At 41.9% G+C, this 21,183-nt stretch overlaps 2 protein-coding genes across 3 annotated transcripts; both read right to left on the bottom strand.

Moving 5' to 3' along the window:
• Positions 1–964: 964 nt before the first annotated feature.
• Positions 965–3,488, bottom strand: LOC120413512 (uncharacterized). 2 transcript variants are annotated; one of them, XR_008212198.1, is made up of 4 exons: positions 2,918–3,488; positions 2,433–2,864; positions 1,528–2,379; positions 965–1,471 (listed from the first exon to the last, which is right to left on the bottom strand). XR_008212198.1 is itself a non-coding variant. In XM_039574370.2 (3 exons), the coding sequence occupies exons 1-3, from the start codon at positions 3,414–3,416 to the stop codon at positions 2,231–2,233; spliced, it is 1,080 nt and encodes a 359-aa protein (XP_039430304.2). In that variant the 5' UTR covers positions 3,417–3,488; the 3' UTR covers positions 965–2,230. The 2 variants fall into 2 exon arrangements, 1 of the variants encoding a protein (XP_039430304.2); XM_039574370.2 differs by having other exon boundaries at positions 965–2,379.
• Positions 3,489–4,536: 1,048 nt separating this feature from the next.
• On the bottom strand, positions 4,537–19,712 carry LOC120413542 (vacuolar protein sorting-associated protein 54). The gene is made up of 3 exons (XM_039574420.2): positions 19,318–19,712; positions 13,841–14,504; positions 4,537–6,702 (listed from the first exon to the last, which is right to left on the bottom strand). The coding sequence occupies exons 1-3, from the start codon at positions 19,524–19,526 to the stop codon at positions 4,705–4,707; spliced, it is 2,871 nt and encodes a 956-aa protein (XP_039430354.1). The 5' UTR covers positions 19,527–19,712; the 3' UTR covers positions 4,537–4,704.
• Between the last annotated feature and the right edge of the window lie 1,471 nt (positions 19,713–21,183).

Below are 21,183 nucleotides of genomic sequence, written 5' to 3'. Positions count from 1 at the left end.
CACACGCATTTTGGGATATTTTTTTTTCATTTACCCCCCGGACAAATCTAGAACAAATTTTTGTCGAAGGGGGGGCACGGGACCCCCCAAGCCACTCCTGGTACCGCTAGGGCTTGCATTACTGGTGTGAACTGTCTCCTCGAAAGCGTCGCCAGGTCAATTTGTATGGAGAGCTAGGATGGGACCCTCTACCTAGAGAAAAGATTTTTTTTTGTATAACATGACTTTCGGTTAAATAAAATTATTATTAGATGAATGGCGTACAGGTAGCCACATTTCAGTTGGATGTGAGGGACCAGGTGATTCCGTTAGCGTGCGTGGACCTGGATTGGCCAGCTTTTGCAATGTTTTTCCTGTGTGGCATTTGTTAGTCTGTCTGTGATAATGTATAAGTTAATCTTTCCCTATTCCTGAGGGGAACACCCGTCAAGAGTATCGGGGCCGTCATTTACAAAGCGGATTGAGTGACAGTTTATTAATCAACTCAATGTTATCATGTTAAGGTTAATGTTAACATTCCATAGGTTGCCTCCCTAAGGTGTCATGATAAGGTCCAGCTTGTGATGATACACTACCTTCCCTTTACTAAGCAATCGAACCCAGAAGGGAAAAGATCACCAGTTGTGTTGGTCCGAGCCGGGATCTGATCCCCGATCTACCGCTTACGAGGCGGATGCGTTATCTCTGGTCTACGTGGTTCGGTCGATATTGTGTGTAATAATGACAAGAAATTATAGTTTAAGTCCTACAAACAAAAGCTATTAAGGAATAACCTCTCTTTTTAAAAAATGCTTAGAAGTGTAAATTTAAAAAAAAATATAGAATGCTAAACTCGCTTTAAGAAACTTTGATAAATTGGTACTGAACACATTTGATTTTGCCATATAATATCTCCCACAGACAGTGTGTCAAGTTTTTCTTTCTTTTATAGTTTTTGTTTCTTTTAAATCGCTGTTTATTCGGTTGAAATATCAATATTTTTATCAACAGTATCGTGAAACAATCAATAACAGTAACGATAAACAATCAATAAACAAATGAACAGGTGAACAAATCAATTAAATTTTTGCAGCAACTCCGCCTTGGTACAATCTGTTTTGACGGCCTTTCTGTTAAGCTCGACAACTTGTAGAACTCGTTGGTTTTCGGCTTCGTTCTTAGTGAACACTTTGTTATATTCTTCGCACAATTTTACGCCCCGCTCCGCAATGTCGTTCACGACCTTCAGATTCTGCACCACTCGTAATCCTGCCTTGAAACCTTCAATTTCTGCCCACTCGGTTGGTGGACGCTCCGTAAATGAATCATCGATGGATAATTTAGCAAAAAATGATGCCGTTCGCATCGTCGAAAAATCAGCTAGCGATGCCCGGCCAGTTTTCAAAAGCTCCGGATCGCCGAGCATAGACCGTTCACCCGCGGGAATAGTTTTCATTGCCTGCACCACCCGTTGCTTTTCTTCTGCTGATACCTGGGAAAATTTTATTAGTTAAATAATTTATAAAAAAAAATAAATGTCACCAAAACCTTTTCTGAGAACAGAGAAAAGCCAACGAGCTCGTCTGAAAGGTACCAGAGGTGGCGCTCAAGTACGGCTAAGGTAGCACATGCTATTTCCGGATCGGTTTTTCGAAAATCGTTGATGCTGTTCCAAAGATTCAAGTCGTTCGTCGCGGCGTCAACGCCGAGTGGAGCTTGCAGCCACGGTTTGACGTACAACAATGTACCAAACCTCACGAACCTTTTCAGCTGTTTAACCTCCTCACGCGTCAGTTCGAATAAGCACCCTTGTTCCCGCAGCAGGTAGATCTTGATGGCGTACAGCATTTTTGCCATCCACCTGGCATGATGGATCGGCCCGGGTTTTTTGAAAGTAAATTTTTCAGGTGTTTCCCCCAACACAACCAATGTCAGCTCAAGCAGCTCCTTGTAGTCATCCCTAGGAAAGGTATTTGCGCTTTTCAGGTAGCTGATCACCGTGTCCTTGAGGGCACACCACTTCTTGGTGACTACCAGCGGCGCTACCCTTTCCTTCGGGATGTCCTCCCACTTGTCCCGGAACCGCTTAAAAAGCGGTATTTCGGGAGACGTCGACGGCCCGAAACACACGGAGAAGGCTTTGGCCAAAATCAGCTCATGCGTGTGGTGACGGCATGCTAACCACATAAGCTCTCTGCCCATCAACTGCTCTAGCTTGACGCAAGCTCCTAAATAGTTGATGAAAGCCTTATTACAAAGAATTAGCTGACAGAAAAGATGTCAATTTGCCTTTGAACTTCCCCGTGTTGACGCTCGTTGTGTCGAAGGACATTGCGCAAACCTTCGATAAGCAATCCCATTCTTCCAAACAGTCGTAAACCACATGAGATTCTTGGTCGCCTAATCATAAAATATAATTAGTTTTAGGTTATTAATGTGCCATTCAATGTAACCTGTTGGATGGGAAACAGCAGGAGCTCCAAGCAACTTTTCTCCGTCGCTCCATGACACCAGAACTGGCAACCTTTCGGAATGAGCGGAGTTTCCGACGTTCTCCAACTTCGTCCCGTCCCAGTGAACGACCAAGGGCCCTTGAGGATCGAACTCTGCTTTGGCTCTAACCGCGATCTCTTTACGAGCCTCTTGCCGTCTTCGCGTTATTGTGCTGCGAGACAGTGCCATCGTTGATCCATCTACGTCAAGAGCAGCTACCACAGGCATGATGATCTTGAACGCCTGACGGTCAGACACCTTGTTCCTGTCCAGAGCACTTAGAACGTCTTCCGTCAGGACGTTTGGCTTTGCTTCGCTGCTCTTGATGTGATGATCAATTTTCACCCGCTTTGGCTCGGGTACGTAGTCTGGATCTGTGCTTGAAGTGTCGCCTAGATTTGTATAGTTTTTTTATGTTCTGCAAATGTTATTATATTATTACTACCTGTGGGTTCAACGCTTGTTTCTGCTTCCGGTTCAATCACAACTGACTTCCGCTTCGATGCTGAGCCGTCCATCACTGCTAAGCCAAATTGTCGTCTACCCCTCTGGTCCTCCAGAAACTCCATGGCACGATCATCCGTAGTCTCTGCTTTTCGGCTGGAAATATCCAGCAGAGTGTCCAGTTTCGCCAAAAATTTCTTTTTGCGGTCTAATTCTTTTTGCTTGTTTTTCTTGATCTTGACCCAGTCATCGTACAGCTTCCGGATCACTACAACAACGTTCTGTTTTAGTTGTAGCGGTATGTGCACCCGTTCCCATGTATCCAGAAGCTCGGCGGTCGTCGACCTGCAGGCCTGGTCAACCTTGCGTTGTTCCCGTACAAGGTACATGCACCGCGCCAATGTTTCCCGAACAGTAGGAAGTTTTGGAAGTTTCGTTAGAGAATCAGGGTTTCCAATTCCAATCAAAAAAAAAGATGACTCCTCACGTGTGCGAACCATCACTTCTTGATTGTTGGTACTTGAGCGTACTGCTTGAAACTTAATGCACGTACGCAATAAAGGCTTGTTAGCGACAAGGCTGCTTCACTCTACTCTACGCGGGGACAGCAAGACTGCAGGAACGGAGCGAACGGCGTCCAGCGACCAGGCTTCTCCTTCAAACGACCGGAATCCAGCGTCCAGCGACCAGGCTTCTACTTCAAACACCTCGCGGCGACGGCAAGTGCACGGACGAGCGTCAGCGACCAGGCTGCTTCTCTCTACTCTACGCGGGGCAGGAACGGAACGAACGGCGTCCAGCGACCAGGCTTCTACTTCAAACACCTCGCGGCGACGGCAAGTGCACGGACGAGCGTCAGCGACCAGGCTGCTTCTCTCTACTCTACGCGGGGACAGCAGGAACGGAGCGAACGGCGTCCAGCGACCAGGCTTCTCCTTCAAACGACCGGAATCCAGCGTCAAGCGACCAGGCTTCTACTTCAAACACCTCGTGGCGACGGCAAGTGCACGGACGAGCGTCAGCGACCAGGCTGCTTCTCTCTACTCTACACGGGGACAGCAAGACAACAGGAACGGACCAGCGACCAAGTTTGCCGGGATGAAGACCAACAGAACGGTGACGACTTTTCCACAATTTTCAGTCTTGTCAAACACACCTCAATCAATCATAGTGAGCGCCTACATGAAAATTAAAAACGAAATGTCTGAGTTGGCCCTTTGCAAAATACAGTTACGACACTTTAGCTTAATCCATTATTAATTAAGCCAGATTTGTTTGATCAACTTGTGATGTACTAGAAAAATGCTCTCCATACCATAAACTGTATGAAACTCAGGAATTACTTTTTTTGGTTGGATGGCTGATTTTATCGAAAATAAAATATCAAATGGGGTTTTCCCCCATAGTAAAACATTAGAATTTCCAGCCAAACTTAAATGCTCAAGAGCTGTGACGAAACCTGAACCAAATTTGCTGAAAATTTCAGGGGAGCTTCTGTGGACATAGAACAATGATTTTATCAACAATGCAGCGGTCTAGCTGACATTTTTGCATTTCCAAGGAGCCCTGAACCACCCTAATGTATATTTTACAATCAAATATATCAATAACGGACGATCTTCGACACACACGAGCCTTCCAGAAAAATAAAAATGCTTTCACCAACATAATGTAAGCAACTGCGCCAAGCTTTCAACTTCAACACTAACATTAATGAGGTACCATTGCACGGTGATAAAACCAAACAAAAAAACAAACATCAAACTGAAATCTACAAACCCCCCCCTCTCACTTCAACCAAATATCGTCCAACGTCTCGTCCCTCAACTCTTCGGCGGGCATCGCCTTCAGCGTGCGCAACGTCTCCATGTAAAACGTCAACTCGGACACGACCGTCCCGTGCTGCGGCCCCCCGTTGTTGGTGATGTTGTTCCGCAGCAGCTGTTCCCGCAGCTTGTCCTTGAAGTTCTTGTGCACCACCCGGTAGATGGTGGCGACCTGCTTCTCCGGCAGGATCGACGCGATCGCTTCGTGCAGCTTCACGAACTGGCGGCTGATGTTGCGGAACGACTGGGACGGGACGGGCGGTCGGGCGTCCCAGTTGGCCATCTGGCCGGTGACGAGGTCGCACACGATGGCGAGCACCTTGTTTTCTATTTCTTTGACGTGCGAGCCAAAGTCCTTCTCGATCGAGTCATACCCGGTGAGGATGGTCGAGGTGCTGCCGTTCGGTTCGAGCGATTGGAAGTGGTGCTTGACGTGGGGAAGAAGCCACAGGACTAGCTGGAGGGCGCGCGAAACGAGGGCCAGGTTGCCGCTGGTGATGGTTTTGAGGCCGGCCACGTGCAGAGCGCCGGCGCCGAGGACCAGCTGGCAAGAGCGCGAGTTGAACGTGCGAAGGAGGTCGATCACGTTGCGGGCGAGTTGGGGTGCGATGACCGGAAGTTGGGAGGCACAGCGGCAGTACTCGCTGACGATTTGAACTAGGAGAAGGGCGGCTCCGACCAGGGCAAACGGTTCGCCGTCTATGATGAGTACCGCTTGAGGGGGTGGAGGTTGAATGGGAGTTCCGTTCTGCTGGATGGTTTTGCTCCACAGGAAGTTGCCCTTGGAGATGTGCACGACCATCTTTTGGAACTCGGCGGGGACTTCCGCTTGCTTCCACCGTTCGCTGTCCAGCAGCAGGGCAAGTTTGGACTTTCGTTCCGCGTGGAACTTTTGAGCATAGCGCGTGCCCTGAACTCTCAACGCCAACTTCAACGGGGCACTTTGAATGCCACAAACGCGTTCGCAACCGTCGCTGAACCGGTCAACGATCTCCGTCAGCTTCGCAATCTGATCCGCACTAACCGTACTCCGCTCAAGGCTTTGGTTCGACACCAAATTCGCGCACCGCTCGTGGCAATAATTACAAACACTTTGGAGCAAACTCGCCAACCTTGCCATCGCCACGTCGTAATCTTCCGCACTCAGAAACGCCTCCGTGTCCATAAATGACACGTCGTCCGTAATCTTCCCCGCGCTGGCATCCGCCGTCTGCTGCATCACGTCGTGCACGGCTCGAACTCGCTGCAACAGCTTCAACAGCGTACCCGTGGCCGATTCCAGCAGCACGATCCACTCGGCAAGCGACAAACTCTGCGCCTCCTCCCCGGCCCCCGTCAAACACACCTCAGCATCGCTCGACGCAATCACCTCAATGACCAACTGCTTCACGATCGCCCGCACCGTCGTGATCGCTTCCTCCTTGTACGTGTCTATGAAATCCAAGTTGCGCTTCCTCAGCAGACCAGAAATAATACAAATCAACTTGTCCTCCTCGAGGACTTTCTCCGGCGACTCCCCAAACGGTCGGTTCAAATCGGCCGTCGCGTACCGCTCAAAGTCCGTCGTCAACATCTTGTCGATCAACCGCTCCATTTCACTCAACTGCGACGGCAAATGCCTAAAACAGTGCACCCCCACCAACTCCTGGCTCAGAATTTCCTGCGTCGTCCCGATCAAATCCAGCGCCGCCACGTAGTCCTGCGTGCTCAACAACAGCTGGATCATCGGCTGCGTCTGGTGCACCGTCGACATCAGCTTCAACCGCTCGAGCACGATGTTCCGGTTCGACCGGATCCGCTCCAAGCTGATGATCTGCAGCGATTCCCGCACCATCGTGTCGTCGATCTGCTTGAGGCGCGATCGCAATCGCGACACGTGCGTTGCCGCCTCCCGCATCTGCTCCATGATGGCGTCCTGCGAGGTCATCGCGTGGAAGAAGGCGGACGACTTCTCGGCGACCTAGATAAAAAAAAACCTTTTTGTTAACATATTTCGTCTAAAGCTAAATACGGGTATCGGAAGGAACGCAGTTGAAAACTCAAAATGTAATTTAGTACTCAATCATTTAAAATTTACAAAAATAAAAAAAACGGAGACTCAAAAAAAATTAAATCAAAAAACCATAAATTCTAAAATTTACAATTATGAAATTAACAAAAACCGAAATTCCTTCTTCTAGTTTCCTACTAGAACACTTTGGTGAGGATGTTGCATCCCATCAGCGTTCGCCCTCCCCAAAATGTTTACCCTCCCCATACAAATGACATCGGCCGAATCTCCCGCATGCGGGGAGAAAACGCCATTTATATATCTAACCCCAAGCAACAAAAATCTTACCAGACAAGCACCGAAAATAGTGATCAACTTCAATATTTCACTCAAACTTCAACCAATAGGATTTAGATACCTTTGTATTTTTTTTCTTTATTATGATCTTTTAAATTTTCTTTTATTTTCTTTTAACGTTTCAAGTCATTTATTATTTTTCCTTTATTGTTTCCTGAAAATCTGAAAACCGTAATCGTATTATTTGGGCACCTACCTCACCTCCATATTCGGAGTAATCCCTCTATTTTTTCCCTTTTTTTATTTTTTTTTACACATGCTTGAAAAGTGGTCGTCTTAATGCTTACTTTTAACACAGACAAACAGACGTAAATCTCTTTTTAATTCCATCAATCAGGAATATAACGGCTGATTTGAATTTAAACTTAGTTCTCGGATTATCCACCAGAATAGGATGGCGCTGCAATCAAGGCACACTTTCAAATGACGTTTAAGCTAGCGCGCCAAAAGTTTCAGGTAGCGCGCCAAAAGTTTTGTTTTTTTTCTGCTGCTACTTGAGTGTGAGGATGGACCAGTTTGGAGAAGATTGGTCGGTGGAATTTTTGGATCCGGACCCGCCTCCGGGTGTGGATTCCGCTGAATGGTCTGTTGAGCATTTAGATAATCCTCAATCCTTCCCGGCCGAACCGTTAGAAGAAGAGGCGCCGGATTGGTTTGAAAGTGATAATCTTAACTCCGTCGTGGTCCTCAAATCCGGCCATCATGAATGACGCTGTGTCCAGCGATGGCGATTGCGCTTACCACGATTTCAGCAACTCGGTATTGACAACCCGGCCGACCTCGAGAATGTTGACTCCGTCGTGGCCCTCAAATCCGTCCCTCATGGATGAACCGGTGTCCAGCGATGGCAATTGCGCGACCCGGCCGACTTCGAGCACGAGTCTACCAAACAGCGTTCGCCGATGTTGGTCTCCAGGAAAGCTGGATGGCAGAAACTGGCCACTGGTAAGGTTGAAGATGTAGGTATAGACCGTCGACAACAAGGTCAACCTGGTCTCATACGATAATTTGGTTGCTTGCAAGTGGACTAAATTGCTTGCCGAGAAGGTAGCTTAACCTCACGCCAAGAAATTTATTATTTAAACTCATGGCCAATTTGTGGGCATTGTTCACAAACAGCGCAGTAATATCCAAACCACCCTCAAACTGGTGCATCTTTCCATCAACCTCTGCAGCCTACACGAATGTTTCCTCGGCAAGATTTACCTAGTGCATGGCCGCAATCGGACGCGGACGTGGACCGTCTGCGTGAGTTAAGAATTTGAACTTCTTGCATTCTTCTCACATGTTGGTAAAAAAATGTAAATGTTAGTAAACAAATCTCCCTCCTCTCACTACAACAAGAGTGACCGCGTTCACTCACACACTAACCAATTCTCATATACAGTGATGCTTAATGCTAGTATTGGCCACCAGATCGAGCTACTAGCTAACCTTTTTCCATTTTTTTGTGATTGATGGATTTTCGTTAAATTTGTTCAATGATTTACGTCTGTTTGTCTGTGCTTTTAATTATAAATGATATATACATTTTTCCACTATTTCACCATCAACTGTATATTTATTTAACAAATTCTTCTTGACACATAACACTATTGCTGAAAACCTAAAGATTTTGTTAACCCAAAAAGATGCCCCTTTACCCCTTTAGCATTACGACCCCCCTAATGCTTAACGTAATAAAAGAACGCTCCCTAACAACCCCAAAATCCGCCTTACCCTATCCATTCTACATACCTTGCCCATACACATAATACTTATGCTCTTAAATAACCGTGTAGCAGTCCTTGTCATAGTCGCGTCTTGTGTTTTCTCTACGTGCTAACAAAATGGAAATTGTTCGTTATGAAAAGGGAACATTATTAGCTCAAGTGCTTCCCTCGCATCGAGCCAGTCTTTTTTCAGCGATCATTTATCAGTTGCATAAGTTTGAAGTTGGAACACCACAGCATGAGTTGGCTGTGACTTCACTCGAAGAGCGATATTTACTTCACCCAACTACCAATCAGCAAATGACCGAAGGGAGCATCTACAAACCACGTGGACACTTTTTTGGAAATCTCAACCCCCCCCCCCCCCCTTCGTGGACAATTGTCCATACAAAAAAAATCTTTTTTGTATGGATCGTGGACAATCGCCATACCCCCCCCCCCCCCCCCTAGAGTGTCCACGTGGTTTATGGATGGTCCCGAAGATGAACGCATCACACTCTTGGCTGACCTTCTTTTCCGTCGCATCGACGTGTATGTCGAATCCGGACCCGTGCTTGCATTCCAAAACACTCATTCATGCCGTGGAACCATTCGCGTTGTCCGCCGGACCTCCCGCAAAACAACCCGTCACACATTCACATCCCATTACGATGCCTTCCTTCACCGAATAAAGGAAACCTACCCGACACGTCCTACATCTGCAACGGTAAACAAAATAGTACTGCAAACCGTATAACAATTATTACTCAAAGCCTCTTTGAAAACTTTACCAGAAATCCACCTCGACCCATCCCAGTGCTTCCAAACGAAAATGCGTAGTCCCCAACTTGACCGTAAGTTATTATTCCCAACAAATCGTCCCAAATTCATCTGAATTATTCTAGAATGCCATTCCATCTGCAACGTATCCCACGACTATTCCTCCTACCGATCTAAATAACTCCTACACCCAGCATATTACTAGTACGTCACATCCTGAGGTAAATAAATTGATTCAAGACGAACATTATATGATTAACCCCTAAAACCAACCTCCTCCAGCATATTGACTATGTCCGGTGTGATAATCTCACTTATCCAGTGTATCGAATGCCATCCGATGGACACTGCCTGTTTTCTGCTCTGGTTCATCAGCTGTACGGGTACAACACCAACTCAACCGAACACTCCACTGCTGTGCGAACTTTGCGTCAAGATGTGGTAGCTCACATTCACAGGCATCTGAATGTATACTGGTTCAGTCTCCTCGAAACCACGAACAGCTTAGGCATGCCAGAGGACGAACAGCTTCCTCGAATCAATGAATTTCTTGACCGACTGCGTGACGATCGAGAGTGGGGAGGTGAAGAAACTATGTTGGCTGTTGCACAAATGTACAGCTGCAACATTGTAGTGTATAATGAAGGAGGAACTCGGCATCCCATTCCATCCCCTAACCCCGACGGCCGCACACTTCACATCGCCTATCGTTTGGCCAACCACAATGAATCAATACCTGCATCAGCTCGAAGACACCATCGCTCCCGTTGAACCCTGCTCCACCACTCGCTATCAGCCGCCTGACCCCGTGCTAGCAGCCTGGCAACAGCAGCAGCTTGTTGCGGCTTCCCAGATTAGCGCCGATCCTCCTTTGACCGCTTCTACGCCCCTGCCTCTGAATAATAACACCAAGGTTTTGATTGGCAGCTGGAATGTTCGCGGATGCTCCAATCCAGACGTCCAGGAACTTATGGATCATTACTTCTCCGCTCAACAATTCCTCATTGTTGCCCTGCAAGAAACCCGCATGATCGGCTGTACCATTAACACGAGCAACTACGTTTGGATCAACGTGAACGACGATAATAATCTCCAGGCTCGGATCGGCGGCGGGACGCATTAGTGCTAACACCTGCTCGTATCTCATCACGATCTTCGACGTCCCACTGCTTATAATATCCACATACGTTCGGAGCACCGACAGATCTTCCACTCCTCATTCCGAATTCGCGACGCTCCACCGGTATCTCAATTCTCTGCCGAATCACCTGCAACGCCAACTCTTTATTTTAGGAGATATGAACGCCCATTTGGGTTACTCCGATCTTGTTGATGATGACTCTCCTTATATTGGGCGGAATTTATTTCACTCTCACAGCAACGACAATGGTCTCGCTTTGAAAAACCTCTTACATTGCTTTCACCTACGTGATTATGTAACCCTGAGTCCATCAGATACCGTGCACATTACCTGGTCAAATCGTCGTGCTAGCTCTCAGATCGACCATATTTTGATGAACAAAATCCCATCTTTTGCTTTCCCCGTCGTTAGTGGAGCCTTCCATCCTTCGGCTATGAGTGACCATAAGATCCTTAAGTGTGTGTTGAAGAAGTCGAACCATCCCTCTGATGATGATGATGATGGCCCTCCACTAACCCCCGCCCATGGGATTACATGAAGTTTATTTATCTTGTTAGATATTTTTGTAATTTAACTGTGTTTTTGATTCATTATTTATGTATTTATTCTCTGTGATGAACCCCGTCTACAAACTACAACTCCTTCCTCCCAAACTACTTCTGGACGTCTTATGTTGAATCTGGAACTGTTACGAAATGATCCCGAGAGTCAACAGAAGTACCACGCCAAATTACAACAGCTTTTGCAAGTATCCAGTTCATGCGGATCTGAAACTGTCGCCGCTCGCTGGTCTAGGATTAGCGACGCGCTCCGTGCCGCCGCAGTGCATTCCATACCTCGTTCTTCATCCCCTAAAACTCCTCGTCGATCTACCACCGGACGGGCCTACTACCACGCTCGTCAGCAGCTTCTCGCCGATCGCCATAATCCCGTACTAAAGAAGCAAGCAGAAGCAGCTCGTAAAGAAAAGCGTCTAGCCTATCAACAACATTTTGAGGACAAGGTTGATGCATACCTGACTCTAACTGCACGCCATCCACCGATGGAGCAGATGCGTCAAATGTATCGCTTCATCAAGATGCATAACCGAAATCGAACACAGCGAAAACAACGATACATTAGCATGCAACAATGGGAGGAGAAATTAAGAACGATTGGCCAAGGCGCCGTTCACGTGCCTCGACTTCCCGAAATTGGGACATCATCTTTAGAACCCCCCACCCGAGAAGAGATCAGTGATATATTGCGCGGACTCCGAAACGGCACAGCATCTGGATTGACAATTATGAAATTAACAAAAACCGAAATTCAAAAAAAAAAAATCTTCCTTTGATTCTCAAATTATATGCAATTCCAAAAATTCCTACATTCTAAAAATCAAAAATTTTAAATCCTCAAAATCTTAAATTATGGAATTCTGAATTTCTGAAATTCTGATGTTCTTAAATTCTTAAATTCCTAATTTTTTTAATTCTTAAATTCTTTAAATCTTAAATTCTTTAATTTTTAAATTCTTAAATTCTTAAATTCATAAATTCTTGAATTCTTAAATTCTTAAATTCTTAAATTCTTAAACTCTTAAATTCTTAAATTCTTAAATTCTTAAATTCTTAAACTCTTAAATTCTTAAATTCTTAAATTCTTAAATTCTTAAATTCTTAAATTCTTAAATTCTTAAATTCTTAAATTCTTAAATTCTTAAATTCTTAAATTCTTAAATTCTTAAATTCTTAAATTCTTAAATAATTAAATTCTTAAATTCTTAAATTCTTAAATTCTTAAATTCTTAAATTCTTAAATTCTTAAATTCTTAAATTCTGAAATTCTTAAATTCTTAAACTCTTAAATTCTTAAATTCTTGAATTCTTAAATTCTTAAATTCTTAAATTCTTAAATTCTTAAATTCTTAAATTCTTAAATTCTTAAATTCTTAAATTCTTAAATTCTTAAATTCTTAAATTCTTAAATTCTTAAATTCTTAAATTCTTAAATTCTTAAATTCTTAAATTCTTAAATTCTTAAATTCTTAAATTCTTAAATTCTTAAATTCTTAAATTCTTAAATTCCTAAATTCTTAAATTCTTAAATTCTTAAATTCTTAAATTCTTAAATTCTTAAATTCTTAAATTCTTAAATTCTTAAATTCTTAAATTCTTAAATTCTTAAATTCTTAAATTCTTAAATTCTTAAATTCTTAAATTCTTACATTCTTACATTCTTACATTCTTGGATTCTAATTGTCTTAAATTATATTTTTTAATTTTCTATTCTTTATTTCGTAATTTCTCAAATTCCAAATTTATCAAGATCCTAAATTCTTAATCCTTAAATTATTATATGCCTCCATCTCAAACTGCAGCAAGTTTGGAGTCATATTTTAGGAAAGAAACTCAAATTTTGAGAAAGATATAAATTTCGTGATTTGATTATCGGTAGTGAAATCTTGACGAGCACTTCGCATATTCGAGTACGAACTGTTTTAAATTTTAAAATTATCAGCTTTAAAAAATCTTATTTTTTTATATTTTTGTAAAATTATTGAATAGTCGAGTTTTGTTTTGAATTTTTTCTTTAATAGTTTAATATTAGAATTTTTGAATGTTAAAATATCGATTTTTTTTGCATGTTTGTATTTTCGAACTTCCGAATTTCTGATTTTTAAATCTTTTGGAATTTCGGGTAGTAACTTTCAAATTTTTTTCAAGTTTAGAAACTTTTGAATTTTTGTTTTTATTTTTATTGTTAAAAATTTATACTTTCGAATTTTTAATTCCACATTTTTTTATTTTTGAATATTTTCCTCTGGTGTACTGCATTTTGAGCAAAAAACTAAATTTGTCCTTTTAATTTCAAGTTTCTGCATCGAATAAAAAATTATTTAAACATTAGTAACTTTCAGTCGAATTCCAAAAATTAAAATTATTTGATTTTTTTATCAAAACATATTGCAAACAAGCATCGCGTAAAGAAACATCAAACGCCGCTTTCCGTTTCTGTTCCTTTTCGACCCTTTTCTAGGAAAGGGTCACAAAAAACTTTTTGTGACCCTTTCTTGGGCGTTTTTTGCATGAAGTTTTGCATTCCTTCCGAGCTCCGAACTCCGTGCTACTAGCCTTAAACAACAAAATTAAAAACGAACCTGCTTCGCAATCAACACCTCCACAATGTCCAAATAGTGGCTCAGCTTCTCCTGCAGCATCCGGCTGGACTGCTTGGCCTGCTCCGCCTCATTGCTAATGCCCGGGAAGACCGCCCCGAACGAGGCCGGACTGTGCAGCTCAAGCTGTTGCTTCAAAAACACCTCGGGAATGTCCTTCAGGTTGGCGATGGCCCCGTTCGGCAACCGATCGCTCACCACCGGCTGTTGACTAGACGTGCCGCCGCCGTCGCCATCACCCCCACTCGGAAGCGCAGTCTTGGCGATGCGCGTGTGAATCCGGTACCGCTTACCGATCCGCTTCAAATACGCCTCAAAGTGGTCCCACTTGATCTCGGGCAGCTGCGGCACCGTCCCGAACGATTGCTGCTCCACAAAGCTGTCGCCCCACTTTTTCGTGAAGAAGTTGGTCTGCTTGGCCCGGCTCGGGTCGTTCAGCACCGCGGGAAGGTTTTGGGCCGCGGAAAATACGGACCACTTTATCTGGGACTCCTTTTGCTGCTGGTTCACGTGGCACCGGTTCACGTGCATCTCGTAGTCCCGGTCGCTGACGCCGTCCAGGGGCAGCGACGAGCAGACGCCGTTGTAGCCATACCGGCACACGTACGAGCCGCCCTCGACGGTGCAGTGCTGCGCGCGGAGGTGCCTGTAATGGGGAGGAAATTAGGTGTTTAGTGATTTTAAATTAGTAGTTTATGCAACAAGTTGCAAAAAGAGGATTTTTTCAGCACGAGTCGTACATTTATCCAACGAGGTTCACCGAGTTGGATAAATACGACGAGTGCTGAAAAAATCAAGTTTTGCAACGAGTTCCATACAACATTTTTTGCAATTCCGAAAAACACCCATTAAGTGAAATTTTATGTCAAATTTTCATGTATTTTGTCAATAAATCGTTTGAACCAAAAAAATGTTGAAAAGTGTTACTTTTCGAAACAAGTGCTGAAAAGTTCGACTTTTCAGCACCCATTTCAGTGCTGAAAAGTAGAACTTTTCAGCATTTATTTTGAAAAGTGTTGCTATTCGATTCTGTTATTTTTGGTACAGAAAAGTAGGCTATTTCGTCGTTCAAGAATGACAGGAAAAGTATGTAGTTTCACAACGGAATTGCAAAAAAATATTTTTGATATTACAATAAATACCGAGCAGCTTTAAAGAGCTTTAACCCTCTAACGCCCAGAGCTGTTTGCTTATCGTACAAATAGTAAATGGCTTAATTTTGGTACAATAATGCAGGAAATACTTTACTTTGACCCACAAACATCGAATTGAGACAAAAAAGTAGAATTTGAAGTGGTGCACCAGAGCACCATCAGGAAGATGAGCAACTTTTTTTTAAACCACAAAATCTCGTTTTCTTCAAATCTATTGGTTCATTTGTTTGAAAACGCTTCGAAATGTGTTAAAAACTACTTATTCCTTGCTGTAAGACCATATTTCTGAAGTATTAACTACAAATTCTAAAATCTCTGCATTTTCAGGTTTCTTTGATTGGCTCATTCAAAACCCACAAACAACCATTTTCATGAAAAATGAGGAAAATAATAAAATTATCGGTCTAATAACAATGTTTTGTCTTGTTTATGAATAGTCAAAACGTTTATAAACTTTTGTTTTGATAAAAATAAGCTTTTTCTGTAATTTAGAAAAAAGTGCTCCTGAATATTTAGTTGCTCATATGCCTAAGTGGTGCTCTGGTGCACCAAATGAAAAAGGTTGAAAAACACTTAAAACCTGTCCAAACTCACAATGTTATTCACAGGGGTTCTTGTCCAAGGTTCAAATGATAGCAAAACATTTTTTGTTTCATAAAATTTTGTGTTTGGTATTTTTTACGGGCTTTTGAAAACAGGTCTTATTTATTTCCCTAAAATTGGCCCATTTTTGTTTACATTTCACACTGTAACTTTGCTTGTGCTTAACCAAATTTGATGAAATTTGGGGAGATGTTAGTATACATTCTACATGAACACCTGCAACTTAAAGCATCATGAAAAGTTGTGTCAGTTCCGAGATATTTGAGTTCAAAGTTTTGGTGCTCTGGAGTAACCATGGGCGTGAGAGGGTTAAAGTACACACTTCTTAATGTACCGGCTCTAAAAAAAAATAGCCGATTCTTCGACTCCATTTAAAAAAAATCCCATGTTTTTTTCAGCGTTTTGGCTGTAGTGGAAAAATTAAAGAAGAAACCCCCCAATGTTATTACATATTTGAGATAATTGATTTTCCTACAATGAAATGGTTTGTAGAATAAACAATATTGTACCTGTGCTTCCCCAGAAATGAAAATGTAGCGTGACGGGACAACATCGTAAAACTGGACTTTTAAAAGAAGCGACATGAACTTTAAAAAATATTTGCAACGGCCTTATTTGTGATGAGAGTCTGTTAGTTTACAACTTTTCAACAGGTTCAGGAGGTAATTTTAAGAGATAAATAAACCAACCAAAATTTTAAACTATTTAGGGCATCTCCACCGCAGGGACCTAATTGCGCTAATTTGGCACCCGCGTCAAGCCTACCGCGGTATTGTGAAAGCAGACAAAAATCAAAATACGAACGCAACCTGTCAAAGCTGTTGCGCCACAGGATGATGTACACGCTAACGACAAACCACTACATTTTTGTTCGGCGCAACAGATTTTTTCGCGCAACAGAAGTGTTGCGCACTTCGGTTTGGTGGTGCGCGGATAATACTTGTGCGAGAGCTAATTTAGGTTCGAGTTCATCCGTGTTCATCCGAATCTAAACAAAACTCAGGTTAGCTCCGGGATCTACCGGGAGCAAATCGTCTGACGGATGGTTTTTTCAAGCAAAACAATGTCATTAGGCCAATGTGAGTTTATAAACAAAGAGTTTATCCTGCTCACGTCAGTAAATGTTTACATTAGGAGTAATGATTGATTTTTCGGTTTCAATTCTTCGAGTTTGGAGGTATTTTCCCTCGTGTGCTGCAAGTTGCGCATGAAAAATTACTTTTGACAATGTGGGATGATGCAGTTAAGTTTTTTAGGTCAGATTGGGGCTGTGTTTGATAAATTTTGGTTAACGCATTGTCGATCAACTGCCGGACATGCAAGACACAAGTCATTTGTATTGAGTAAAAAGCAAAATTCAAGCAAAACATTTTAAATGAGCCAATGCGAATTTGAAAACATGCAATCCTGATCTTAAATTCTTAAATTCTTAAACCCTTAAATTCTTAAATTCTTAAATTCTTAAATTCTTAAATTCTTAAATTCTTAAATTCTTAAATTCTTAAATTCTTAAATTCTTAAATTCTTAAATTCTTAAATTCTTAAATTCTTAAATTCCTAAATTCATATTTTTAAAAAAATTCCAATTCCTGATTTGGATTTCATTTTTTTTTAATTTTTGATAGAAATTTAACATTTAAAGATTTTCAGGTTTTTCGTAAATAAGTATTTTCGAATTTCTTTATTTCAGAGTTTTTAGCTTTAGGAATTTCGATTTATAATTTCTGTTTTTTTTTTTAATTATTGAGCTCTTGAATCTATAAATACTTTAATATTAAAATTATTATTCATTTGGGTACAAAAGCCCTATGTCAATTTATATGTACAACGGTTAAAAACACGATTAAAAAGCATTTCTGATCACTTTTTTTCATTTTAATGCAAAAATTTTTTTTGACAAGACAACATTTTTTCGATGGATTAACTATGGTCCCCTTGGAACGAGCTGTCTAGTAGGAGCTTTTCTGTCAAGAAGGTCCGCGAGGTTCATTTTTCAAAATTGATTTAAAAATCCATTTGAAACTCTTTGTTGTCGTTCAAAGGGTCATTTTACTCAGAAAAATAAGCTTTGTCGCTATAAACAACAATATCAGCAATCTAAGCTTCATTATACGACCCAATTCTGCATATTTTTTATTTTGAATTTCTAAATTTAAGATTTTTTATTATTGAGTGTTTTAGTCAGAAAATAGATATTTCATTTCGATCCCGTCCGTGTGGATCAATTGGACAGGGCACTGGACTCACAATCCAGAGGTTACTGGTTGGTGGCCGACATGTGGGCCGACAGCTATAAAGACAACTTCTTTTTTTACTCCATTTCGACCAAAAAACTATATCTGTCCATTTAGTTTTAAAATTCTGCATTTTGAGATTCGGTGGGGATTTTCAATATTATTATATCGAATACAAGATTATTAAAACGTTTCCCTGACCGTTTCTTGGGCGTTTTTTTATATGGAGTTTTGCGTATCAGCCTTTACGGTACAACTATTCAAAATATATTTAAATGAAATGAAAAAAAATAAAAAAACGTATTCGTAATTTTATCTCACTCCCCACTAACGTGAGCAAGATACACCCTTTGTTTACAAACTCAAATTAGCCCAATTACATATATATTTAAATTTTAATACATAATTTAAAAATGTTCAAATCAGTTAAGTTATATTTAAATTTTGAACATTCATGTTTCAATTTTCTGTGACGGTATGCTTATATTAAACATAGGTGGCTGATTATTTTTTATTTAAAAATACAAAAAAGGATAAACTCCACAATTTTTCAATTTAATAAAGTCGTTTTGAACCAAATTACTCATTCCTTTAATATTCATGAAAATTTGATAATCAAAATAAATGCATCTTAAACCAAAAAAAAAATACAAATAATTCTAAAAATCGCTGAAAAAATTAGCCACCCAAAGCTCGGGAACTTCTCGAGCACCTATCTTGGCTACTCGACGGATCCCCGATGAACTTTTTCTTCGCTGAATGAACTCGAAGGCTAATTTAGCTTTAGCTTTACTACCCGCGGTGCTAACATGTCGGGAGCAAATCGGATGAACTCTTTTAAAAATTTGAAAATGATATTTTATTGATGTAAGCAAACAATTAGGACATATAATGCAATTGGAAGCATGTTCTATCATACTACAACATAATTTCATTGATGTTGATCAACAAAACGGCTAAAATTGGAAAATGAATAAATTAGATCCCCGCGGTGGGCTTGATTCGGTAGTCAAATTAGCTCTCAGCGGTGCGAAAACGTGTATTAGCTACGGAGCAAAGCTAAAATTGGGGATCCAACCGATAGGTTTGCCACGCAATTAGATCTCTGCAGTGGAGATGCCCTTAATAGTTGAAAAAATAAAAATAAAATCGAAGTTAGATGCGGAAGGCTTAAACAGCTTTTTGTGTCATATATGACCCATCAGGCTTGAAAGGGTTTTTGTTACTTTTTAATTGTGTCATGTTCAAAAAGATGAAATCTTTGGCATGATCCCATCCAGATTTGCACTATCTCTTTCCAGAGCGAAACACATAACACGGAGGAAACCCGCAATCTGTTTTTCCCCCAAATCCCTCCGAGCAAGTTGTCGGTCTCATTACAGCTGTTCCGCTGCTCCGAGTGCCGATATTGGCAAAATCAATTTACACCAATTAAAACTGTTCAAACAGCGCCTCTGCACCTCCTCACCTAACGAAATCGGCTGGTGTTTTGAACGCAAGCAATTGCTGCTGCTGCTGCTGCTGACGAAGATTCGCCGTCGTGGAACTGTTAGTGAGGGTGGCCGACGGAGCATCCCCGGTGGCACTAGAGGTGGAGGTGGTGAAGGACGAGCAGTAGCAGCAGTTTTGCCAAGGTGGTGGCTCCTTCATATCGAACGCTCCGCTGAACTTGGCCATTGCCACATTGCGCCCTAGCCGGTTCTTCGAGGGGGTCGTTGGAATGTCGCGACACGCACACGGGACACTACCGGGAATCCGATAAGAAATATTGGTTTCGCTGGAAAAATTGCCTTTACGCGAGCAAAATCGTCCGATCCGAGCTGATGCAGCTGACACGAAACCTGCGACCGAGCAAAATAATGACAGTTTTGCGAAACGTCAGAGCATAGGGTGACCATTCTGCTTGCGGGGAGTGACAGGTGCAGCAGAGGGACCCGGCGATTGAACTCCGACAAAACAAAATTCATGATCTAAATTATGATTTTACTTGAAAACATTCAATGCGTCAAATTAATAATAAAAATCAAGATGCATCTATACATGTATAAATGTATGTTTCAGATTAGTTTTCAAAAGGACTTAAGAGCCATTGGTAAACACAGTCCTTTTTGCATCGGTATTCGACCTACTTATGATAAACCAATTTCAAAAATACTTGAGATTGTTCATCTACACGTTGAGATTTGTTGGTTATACACTGAAAATACGCCACACGTTTTACTCAAGTGCCCAAACACTTGAATGATTGAATAAAGCCACATAAAAGATTTGAATGGTTTTGTTTCAAGGCTAGTATGGAGATCGGAAGGAAAGGGGTCAAGAAACAGCATTACGAACTGCAGAGCAAAGGAGAGGGAGCGTTTTCTTGGGGCTTTTCTTCACCCTCTCTGGCTTGCTTTCACTGCCGCTCCTGCCCATTTGAAATTTTTCTTGACCGATTCCTTCCGAAGTGCATACACCGCTTAAACATCAATCCAAAACACTACCAAATGCAAGTGTTTGGGCGATTGACTTTTTGTATTTTTTTGACATGTTATTTTCCATTTCGGGTTGCTCAAGCTTTTCAAGAGTTTTACTCATGAATTTGCTCCACTGTCTTGAACTATTTAAAGTGATGAGGGAAACACTTGAAATTGATCTTAAGTCACTATCCAAAACAACGTGATTTTCCACTTCAATATAATGTTTTCAACTAGCCGGCCGTCGCAGTGATAGCGTGCACGACTCGGTGCACGACTAGCAAGCGAGAACTTGTAAATCGCTTGTACGTATTATTTTATTACACCATTTGGAATTCAAGTATTTGGCGGTTCATGGTCAATCACCGAAATTTCAAGTGATTTGCTATTGATATTTGAGTGCGCTGTACAGCAGGGTCAGATCATGAGCCTAACACTTCGATGCGCTGTGGGAGTTTTGCTCAGTGTAAAGGAAAAATAGTCAGGCATGCGGAAATCGGAATTTTGACGGGCTGCCGAAACACGAACTGGCTGGGACGAGCACAATCAACTGCCGGGGGGACGAGCTGGGAACGGTAGAGGAAAAAAAGACAAATAAAATCCAAACCTTACCTGACTTAATAAAATAACATTCAAACCAATCTTTGCTGCCCAAGCAACTATTTTTTAAACCTATTTCTTAAAAGGAAAACTTGCCCCTCACTTACCTGTACAATTTTTAGACGCAATTTTTCACGCAATTTCACAAATTTCTCTCTTCGTAACCCCCTTCACCTTTCTGTCATTTCAGCTGGCGCCAAGTTGAGCCGGGATCTTTGTCAGTTGCGATCGGAAACGACCAGAATTCGTTCCGGATAGGAGTATGACGCGATTCG

The sequence above is a fragment of the Culex pipiens genome, chromosome 2 (assembly GCF_016801865.2).
Source record: "Culex pipiens pallens isolate TS chromosome 2, TS_CPP_V2, whole genome shotgun sequence".
In the NCBI taxonomy this organism is placed as follows: Eukaryota; Metazoa; Arthropoda; class Insecta; order Diptera; family Culicidae; genus Culex; species Culex pipiens.
This window is presented reverse-complemented; position numbering and strand designations above follow the sequence as displayed.